At 39.6% G+C, this 10455-nt stretch overlaps 1 protein-coding gene across 5 annotated transcripts in view; it reads right to left on the bottom strand.

Moving 5' to 3' along the window:
* Positions 1-2783: 2783 nt before the first annotated feature.
* The window catches only part of LOC142144191 (uncharacterized), a 34143-nt gene continuing 26471 nt past the window's right edge, over positions 2784-10455 (bottom strand). For 4 of the 5 annotated variants that reach the window (XM_075202743.1, XM_075202746.1, XM_075202747.1 and 1 more), the window contains 3 exons: positions 5949-6030; positions 4942-5058; positions 2784-3837 (listed from right to left, as the gene is read on the bottom strand). In XM_075202743.1, coding sequence (XP_075058844.1) covers positions 3196-3837; positions 4942-5058; positions 5949-6030 — 841 coding nt within the window. In that variant the 3' untranslated portion in view covers positions 2784-3195. The remainder of the gene's footprint in view (positions 3838-4941; positions 5059-5948; positions 6031-10455) is intronic. The other variant, XM_075202744.1, reaches the window with a different exon arrangement.

Genomic DNA, 10455 nt, shown 5'->3' with positions numbered 1-10455 from the left:
GGCAAAGCCAGTGAGACTGTGTGAGCAAGGAGGACAGAGCAGAAAAGTGACAGAGGTGACAGGAAGCCAGCTGACTGGTATAAAAGGCTGAAAGAGAAGAGGCTAGATGCTAGCCTGTAGAGCCCACCAAGGAAATAGGGCAGGGCAGCAATCAGGGGGGTACCCGTGTACCGGGCCCACCAGGGGTCCGGCGGCACTCTCTTATCAGGGGGCCTGCTATCTTCAGCCTGGCTGTCACTGTGACAGCCAGACTAAAGACAGCAGCGAAGATGTCAGGGCTGAATGACTTCCTTCAGCCTTAACTCCCGCAGTGGAACACATCCATCAACAGGAAGTTCCAAATGCCGAACCTCCTGTTGGTGGAACGCATATATGTTCCATCAACAGGAAGTCCCAAATGCCGTACTTCCTGTTGGTGGAACGCATATGCGTTCCATCAACAGGAAGTTCCAAATGCCGAACTTCCTGTTGGTGGAACTGCGGGAGTTAAGGTCTGAAGTGTCTCTCTCCCTCCCTCTCCCCTAATACCTCCTAATACATATATATATATATATATATATATATATATATATATATATATATATATATATGGAGAAGCGCCACACATAGTGTGATACCATAATATTAATAACATATATTCATGTGCTAAAGTGGCCGCGTACCAAAAAACAAGTAAATCAGGCTTATCTGTTGTAATTAGTCTCCAGATCCTTCTCAGTAGATATAGCAGATCCACACTAAAACTCGAGGAAATACAGCAATATAGTGTAATATGCCCAAATAGCAGTATTTAAAAGTTTATTACATATCCAAAAGTAAAGAATTTCCCGTACATCAAACAAATTGATAAAAGGCTTATCTGAACAGTTTCTCCGGTGCTAGTACCCCCGAGCAAAATTCTTAAGACAGGGGACAGATTCCAAACAGCGATCCAGAGAAATAGCAGACACCTCCTTCACCTTAACGCGTTTCGTCAAAAAGACTTTATCAAAAGGTAGTAATCAGCCATAATACATTGCTTCCTTTTATAGTCCAGACAACATAGTAGAATTACATTTGTAGGCGCCATCCTCTGGCTTCCGTCCACAACTCAGCAGACATCACTTCCGCCGGCCTCGCGATATGTCATATATATATATATATATATATATATATATATATATATATATATATATAAAAAATGTGTGTGTGTGTAAAAAGTGATATATATAAACAAATTTAATCACTTTTACATAAAATATAATATATATATATATATATATATATATATATATATTATATATTTTATGTAAAAAAAAAAGTGATTAGATGTGTGTGTGTGTGTATGTATATATATATATATATATATATATATATATATATATATATACACAAGTTAACCCGTGCATGATACTCATGCATTCTAGTCAAGTCAAGCTACTTAAGGTCTTAAAAAGGTTCTTGTCATGCATTTGGGCCTAGCCCAGGCCTCCTCAGGGGAAGAGCGTTACTTCCCGACGCAAGCGCCCTTTTTAATGTGTGTTCATGAGGTAAAATTACCTCACGAAAATGAGTTTGAGCCCTCAACTCGTAAATTTAGCCTTTACTACCCCTCCCACGGAGGGAAGGGGGGGATGATGGAAGTTAACTGACTTCACTATTCTAATTTTTTTGACAAATAATGTCAGTATACCAAATTTCAGGTCAATTGGATGAGTCCTTTCTGAGAAAATAGTTTTTTACACACACACACACACACACTAACACACGCCGCTAGGCTTTTACTTTTATATATTAGATAATGCTAAGAATTTAGTAGGTCAGTGTATAACTCCGCCCAGCAGGTGGCGCTACAGCTTGTTGTTTTTTTTTCCACACACAGACTAACACACGCTGCTAGGCTTTTATATTATAGATACATATATATTAGGGCCCCCCTTAACTTACCTTTCAATCGCCTAAGTCTGACCCCCTTCATGGAAGAGAGAGGACCAGGGAGGGAGCTGGATTGTGACCACAAAAGGTAAGTGTTTTTTTTAGGGGGTTTTTTCTACAGGATTTTTTTTTTCATTGCCTTGGGCCCCCTTTCCCCCTGGGCCCCCAGGCATCTGTCCATAGTGCCCAGTTGGAAAGATGGCCCTGGTTCATGAGGGGAGGGGGTCATCGGGCAGGGTTATGGGGGGGGGCCCTGCCTGCTTCATTGTACTGGGCCCCACGATTTCTGATGGCGGCCCTGGAATAGGGCAACACCCAGAATGAAGCATTGATGGTGGACACAAAAGGGTAGATGCATACGAAGGTGTTCCTATTGGAGGACAGCAGGGACATGAGTCCAGGATGCAGACAAGACAAGTTGATGAGCGGGTGCAATATCACATTGGGGAAAAAAAGATCAGCTAATCTGTCTAGTTCTGTCTGAGAAGTGCATTTCTAGGTGCACTCAAAGCAATGTGATAAAAAGCTTCATATACAGAGACACAAAATTGTCACATGTAATAAGGGGTTTCTATAATCTCTCAATTATTATTTTAAACCATGAAAGAAGATAAACCATGCAGCATTTTAGAAAAAAACCGAAAAAGTTTATTTTAGTGAAAGGGATGGTACTAAAGCGCTAAGTGGTTTGAAATAGACAGATGAGCAATGCCACAAAACTACCCAAAACTGTCTAGTGTTAAGAGAGTATATATTGTATATGTTATATTAGATTATATGCAGGGCTGTGCCACACACATTGAAGGACATGGGTCGTCCCTGGAACTCTGTGTTTGGATTTGGTGATCTGATAACAAAAAAGACATCCATTTGGAAAACGTAGGTTTATTTGCAACTGCTTCCACTTTCATCTATTCATTACATTTGAAGCCACTGTTAAGAGACTGTGAATATAAAGTGCTGTAGTAATAGTGCTACTGCTGTTGACAGTTTATTCTCCCCCATACACACATTCCATATAAACTGGTTGTATGTGACACCACTACACATCTGACAGGTTGCATCACCTATCACCACTGGTCCTCAATGACAGCTGCAAAGTCTATGACTCACTAAACATGTGACTCTATGTTCATGACCTCCCCTTCTATGTATCTTTTACTTTCTGTATCTCCTACTATCTATATTGTTTTTTTCTCTTCACATAAGTTTAGCCCTATATGTGATGCGTTTACTGGAGCAGTCCCCTGGGCTTCACAGCCTCTTGAGCAATGTGATTGGTCATTCAAGAGTCACACTGTCTTTCTCAGGCATGACAACTGTGCCTGCCTCCCCCATTACAGCATGGTTTTGAGCTGGGAGCAATTGCGTATGGTTATTAAGTGACAAACTCCCAACTTCCTTTGTAAGTGTATTTTTAGGGGATTCAGACTTTGCATCTTTACAATGTTGACAGTGATACTCTGAAAGCAACTTTATATTTTCTTTAATCACATCTTGACAATATTTTTTAATCTTAGCCATGTCTATCTTTTTTCTTAAATGTTTCTGCTTTGTAGCTTCCTCTCTAGCCAAGCTTTTCTCCAGGTTGTCAACATGGTTTCTTTCTCTATCTAATAAAGTCCAAAATAAAAGTTTGTCCTTGCACTGGTTAAAGAGATTTGCCTGTTCTTCAACAGCCGCAGACTGCACCACTTCACGGAATTCCTCAATCTTCTTGTTCTCTTCAAATATACACTCTTCAATTGCATACATTTCTTCTAATTCTCTGAATAAATTAATGGAGTACTTTTGTTTTTTTATTCGTGAATCTGGAATGTCATTGTTTCCACAGTAATCTGATGCAGGTGAATCCAAGTTCTTGTATCTCTTACAAGTCTTGTTTTCTCCAGTATCATTATGCTTGTATTCCACATAAGAGCCCTAAAAAAAGATGCAAAAAAAGTAGAAATAAATATTTATGTAAATCTCGTTACCTTCATTTAAAAATCCCCGAATAAGCGGGGGTGCAGTACATTTCTATTTGTGCCTCACAACAAGGATTCATTCTGGATTTTGGAACTGCACCTACAAATACATGTTTGTCTGGAAAATGCAGATGATAGTAAGAGTAAAATGTCACTTCAGAGTCCATCCTAATATGACCTTCCATTTAATCTTGAAATACTGCTCCATTGTGCCTCATTTACTCATAAGAATGAGGGAACATCAGAAATGTCTTTATTACATGTGGCACTTTTGTGTGTTTGAATACTTTTATAACATTGGTCTAAATGTGCCTAGAAATGTAGTCTCACTTATAAATTGCACATGGAACTTGCAAAGGGCTTGCCATGAAAAATACAGTTACATCCACTACATCCAGGGAGATCTAAAAAAATAAGTAATTTTGGCATGGGTGGTAGGAGAATTGCCCTGTGCCCCCACACCACCCTTCTGTTAAACAGGAAACATCTTCTAAATGGATGGTCTCCACTCCTTTGGGACGATTCCATTAGCAGCAAGGTTCCGTAGTAATCTCAGAACTATGCTTACACATGATATAGTAGGTTTTCATTTAAATATTCATGTCCCACTAAATGAAATCTCATTTTTATCATGTGGGTGCATCAATAGGCACATTTACATGCCTAACTCATACTAATCAAAGAAATCCCCAATCAACCCAGTTTCTCCCTTTGGAAGATACACACCTTTGCGGCCCTACCACATTTATTACTGAAATATTATACCTTACCTCAGGCTTCTATCATTTTGGAATAAAAACTAGGACACCTATATCATTTGAAGTTTACTTAGGCAGTAAAATTCGGCACAGTAAGGTGTGTGTCAGTGATATCTGTTTGATGGTCATGTTTAATCCAGTAATGCAGCATGATTAGGTAACTATTAACAGACTGCTGCTGGTATTTTAGAACTCATAGCCACAGAGTATACTTCATATTTCAAAACTATGAAGTATGTAGTTTGATACTGAGATCACAGCTATACAGGAAGATATGTCAGTATAAATGAGACATTAACAACCAGGCTGATAGGAGCATTTTCTTGGCACATATTTTCATCATGGTCTTCAGCTGGCTTCTGTCCATCCTGCAGCAAGTCCTCAAATTCCTGCTCTTCTCTTTGTGCACTTTCTGCCTCCTTTATAACATAAGAGCATTTTGGTTATATTTGTAACTGTTGTATTAACCCATTCACAACCTAGGACAAATCAGAGTGCAAGACTGCAGGGCTATTCACCCAATGAGGAAAGTAATGCATTTCATTAATAGTACATCTTCAGAGCAACAGTCATTTCTATCTGTGTTAGGTAATTATAAATATATGTGAGTACTGGTCAGGGATAAATTACCCACAACACAAATTATTTTTCAATTGCGATTACATTTTCCTTTATTCTTCATATAAGATGTAATTCAGCACATTAATAGGTGACGTGCTTAATCATATACCTTCTTCCTGGAGAAAGCTTAGAGAAACTCACTGAAGACGTAAATAAACCAGTGGAGCTTTCTTTTTACTGAATGACCAACATTAAATATATGAACAATATGCATTTTGTTGTTTTCTCTTTTATTTATTTATTTAATTAAGCTTACCATATATTTTAGTTTGAGTTACCGAATAGGGATATTTCACCCACAAATTAATTAAACTAACTGTACAGCTTCCACCCCATAAAGCTCATAATAATGTGTTGTCCAGCAAAATAAAATCTTTCAGAACCAGTATGATTGCATTTATCATGGAATGCCTCTTATCTGCCCTTGTCCATAAAGTGCACCTTTCTGCTCTTCCTGTAATTATGCCATCTTGACACACAAACCCATGCTCATACCCATACATTCAATGGTGAAGAATAATTTAACACATAGCGCTATAGCAACCAATCATATTATATCTGTCATTTTGTAGAATGTACTAAATAAATGATAACTAGAATCTGGTTGCTATAGGCAACATCTCCACTTTTTCAAACCTGCAGTTTAGTAAATATACCCCATAGAAAGCAAGTCTAGAGGATGCCAAACCTTGAGTATTGCTTCTGTTCTTAAAAGCTGGTCCTCAATAGTGCAGAGTGTTTCTTGTTCTTTCAAGACCCAGTCAGTTGTCCTAATGAAATATAAGCAATAGTTGCATATAAAAAAATTCTGAGTTTTAAAACTTTTCTTATGTAGGGTATAGAAAAAGAATATTAAAAGTCATTAATCAGTTCCATGACCACATCAATCAATAAATACTTAATCGCCTCTTGTGTTTATAGAACTTATTAGTAACTTATTCTCTGGTAGTGTTTTTTTGTAAAATGCTCAGAGTTTGCAATTCTACAGTATGCTTAAATTGCACAGTGTTCACCTAAGAACTGGTGAACTTTGACACAGAGAAATTGAATACAATATGCCACCTCCCCCACACAGGGCCGGATTAAGGGGGGGGGGCACAGGGGGCAAGTGCCCCGGGCCCCCTTCTCTCAGGGGGCCCTCCGGGCCAGGTGTGGCTCTTTTTGCTGCCCCCAAATGTCGGAATACAGGGGGCAGCACAGGGTTCCGAATGTAAGTGCTCTGTCGGCACTAACAGCACAAATAAAGCTTTTGCTTTTTTTTTTGAGTCTTCAGGGCTTCCGTAGCTGCCGTGTAGATGACAGAGTGAGGAGGAGCAGAGAAGAGGTGCCCTGCCTGTCAGGCATAAGGTAAGTTAAGATCTGGGGGGGGCAAGTGTTTGTGAGAATGAGTACATTATATAAATATAGTGTGTGTGTGCAGTGTACATATTATGTGTGTGTGTGTGTGTGCAGTGTATATATTATGTGTGTGGTTGGGCAGTATATATATTGTGTGTGGGTGGGTAGTGTGTGTATATATATATATATATATATATATATATATATATATATACATACAAGTTAACCCGTGCATGATACTCATGCATTCTAGTCAAATCAAGCTACTTAAGGTCTTAAAAAGGTTCTTGTCATGCATTTGGGCCTAGCCCAGGCCTCCTCAGGGGAAGAGCGTTACTTCCCGACGCAAGCTCCCTTTTTAATGTGTGTTCATGAGGTAAAATTACCTCACGAAAATGAGTTTGACCCCTCAACTCGTAAATTTAGCCTTTACTACCCCTCGCACGGGGGGAAGGGGGGATGATGGAAGTTAACTGACTTCACTATTCTATTTTTTTTGTCAAATAATGTCAGTATACCAAATTTCAGGTCAATTGGATGAGCCCTTTCTGAGAAAATAGTTTTTTACACACACACACTAACACACACAGCTACACATGTGTGTTCATGAGGTAAAATTACCCTCACGAAAATGAGTTTGAGCCCTCAACTCGTAAATTTAGCCTTTACTACCCCTCCCACAGGGGGAATGATGAAAGTTAACTGACTTCACTATTCTAATTTTTTTGTCAAATAATGTCAGTATACCAAATTTCAGGTCAATTGGATGAGCCCTTTCTGAGAAAATAGTTTTTTCCACACACACACACACTAACATACGCCGCTAAGCTTTTACTTTTATATATTAGATAATGCTAAGAATTTAGTAGGTCAGTGTATAACTCCGCCCAGCAGGTGGCGCTGCAGCTTGTTTTTTTTTTTTCACACACAGACTAACACACGCCGCTAGGCTTTTATATTATACAAGTTAACCCGTGCATGATACTCATGCATTCTAGTCAAATCAAGCTACTTAAGGTGTTAAAAAGGTTCTTGTCATGCATTTGGGCCATAGCCCAGGCCTCCTCAGGGGAAGAGCGTTACTTCCCGATGTAAGCGCCCTTTTTTAATGTGGTTTTGTCCACATGTCACCACCTCATCATTCTTCTCCATCACCTCATCCTTCATTTTCATCGCCACATCTATCCAGATGTCTATCCAGACACAGGGATCTCTCTCAGCGGTCCTGAGTATCACACTCCTCTCACTCTGTCACCCCCGGCAACCACTCCCCACTGTTACCCCCGGCAACCACCAACCACTCCCAACTGTCACTTCTCCTTCAAGAAATATATATATATATTTTTTTAAATCTTTATAAACACTTTTAACAATTAACAAATTAAATTAACAAATTAAAAACATCTTAGTATACCAAATTTCAGCCCTTTCTGATTTTTTTTTACACACACACTAAGAATTTAGTAGGTCAGTGTATAACTCCGCCCTGCAGGTGGCGCTGCAGCTTGGTTTTATTTTTCCCACACACGCACACACACACAGACAGACTAACACACGCCACTAAGCATTTATATTATATATATATATATATTGTATGTGTGTGTGTGTGGGCAGTGTATATATTGTGTGTGGGCAGTGTATATATTTTGTGTGTGTGGGCAGTGTATATATTATGTTTGTGTGTGTGTGTGTATAGATATATATATATATATATTTATTTATTTTGTATGTGTATATATATATATATATATACATATATATATATTGTGTGTGTGTGTGGGCAGTGTATATATTTTGTGTTTGTGTGTGCAGTGTATATATTATGTGTGCGTGTGTGGGCAGTGTATATATTATGTGTGTGTATGTGTGGGCAGTGTATATATTGTGTGTGGTGGTGGGCAGTGTATATATTGTGTGTGTGTGGGCAGTGTATATATTGTGTGTGTGTGTGGGAGGGTCCGCATATAAACTATAGTATGTGAGAGTGGGGGGCCATTATATAAATATAGTGTGTGTGGGGGCAGTATGTTAATATATGTAAGGGAAGGGGGTTCTTAATATAGTGTGGGAGGTAGGCTATTTAATGGTGGAGTGCAGGTGGGGGCTAATTATTTAATGAGTGCTATTTTATTTGTGGGGTGATGGTGGGGCAATTTAATTTAATATTGAGTCCTATTAATTTAAGATGAGGTGGTTTGGGGCTATTAATTGAATATGGGACTGATTTTGGGAAGAAGGGCTTTTTATTAATTGTAATTGTAAATATGAATTATTTAACGCCGGTGATAGTTGTGGGAAATGGTTATATTAAACGTAAATGCTATTTAATTTATTGCCAGGCTGTTTGTTGGGGAGGGAAATAAGTTTATTTATTAAATGAGTGCACTATTAATTTAATGTCTGCTTGGGGAAAATAGTTCTATTATTAAATGTGAATAGTATTAATTTTATTTAATTTAAAATTTAGGGCTGGTTGCAGGGAGGGAGGCCTAATTATTAAAGGTGGTGCTATTGATTTATTAACAGGACTGTTTGGGGACTCCTAAAGTTTATGTACCTTTTTGTTTCAAAATAGGGCCCCAACATCCCAGAATCTACACAAGCAGCAACTGAGCTTAAGACACCAGCAGTCACAGGTGGTGAAAAGTGACAAGAGAAGGTAGGAGAGAGCAGGACCATCTTCCAACTGTCCTCAATATAGTGGGACAGCCCAGAATGTGGGTGACTGTCTCACTTAGTCAGGATTTGGTCTGACTGCAAGGACAGTTGGGAGGTAAGTCCTACTTCACACTGCTATGCTGTGATGGCAGAGCTGCATGCAACTAACAGTAGTGCACATAGCATTGCCTGTTTATTTGCCTAAAATGAAGACCATATTACACAATAGGGGGGCCCCTGTCTTAAGTGCCCCGGGCCCCCCAGAACCTTAATCCAGCTCTGCCCCCACATCATAATCTATTTTACACTTCTTTTTAAACTATCCTCGGGCCAGAGTGCATATCTGATATCTATATTACATGCTATCTTATGGTTGTTAGAAGTGACGCATAACTGTATGAATAAAACTAGTATGTGTTTGTTATACATACTTGCTAACTTTCCCGGAATGTCTGGGAGACTCCCGGATTCCTGGTGGGTCTCCTGGACTCCCGGGAGTGTATGGCAGTCTCCCGCATCTGAATTAGTTCCAAATTGCCGCGATACTCCGGGAATCGCGACATTTGGCCCCCGCTGTAAAATGGCATCATTACGTCACGGGGGGCGGGTCCAAAATGACGCGATTTTCGGATCTCTGCACCCCGCATGCCCACCTCCCCCCGGCAACTCCCGGACCGCCAACTAGAAGAAGTTGGCAAGTATATTGTTATAATGTAATTATGATAACCATATGGGTGAAGGTAGACGTATGAACAACTTAAATGGGTACTGGTTAAGGCTGGATTACTTATATTGCTTCCTAGGATTTTCTAGAATAAGACAGGTTTGGGGGAAGGTAGCACTGCTACACAGGCTCTGATTCAATAAACTGAGCTAGAAGTGCAGGGAGGCATGTTTGTGGTGACGCTATATGACAATATCTTGATAAGAATGATCACATCATATTTAATATGGTGGTTGATACTTCAGGTACAATTAGTACGGGGCAAATGCTAACATAATAGTGGGTGCACTGTGGATATTGTAGGAGGCCCAACAATAGTCACTCTACCTCAGGGGCGGATCTAGATTTGTAATTTTTAGGGGGAAGTTAAAGGCGATTTAGTCCCCACCCCCTATTCCACTTCTATCAGTAGTGGTAGTGGGCTGCCTGTGGGCGCACACTGTGTGCAGGTCCGTGTCGGCAGAGACAGTCAGGC

Source organism: Mixophyes fleayi, chromosome 3, assembly GCF_038048845.1.
Source record: "Mixophyes fleayi isolate aMixFle1 chromosome 3, aMixFle1.hap1, whole genome shotgun sequence".
Lineage (NCBI taxonomy): Eukaryota > Metazoa > Chordata > Amphibia > Anura > Limnodynastidae > Mixophyes > Mixophyes fleayi.
This window is presented reverse-complemented; position numbering and strand designations above follow the sequence as displayed.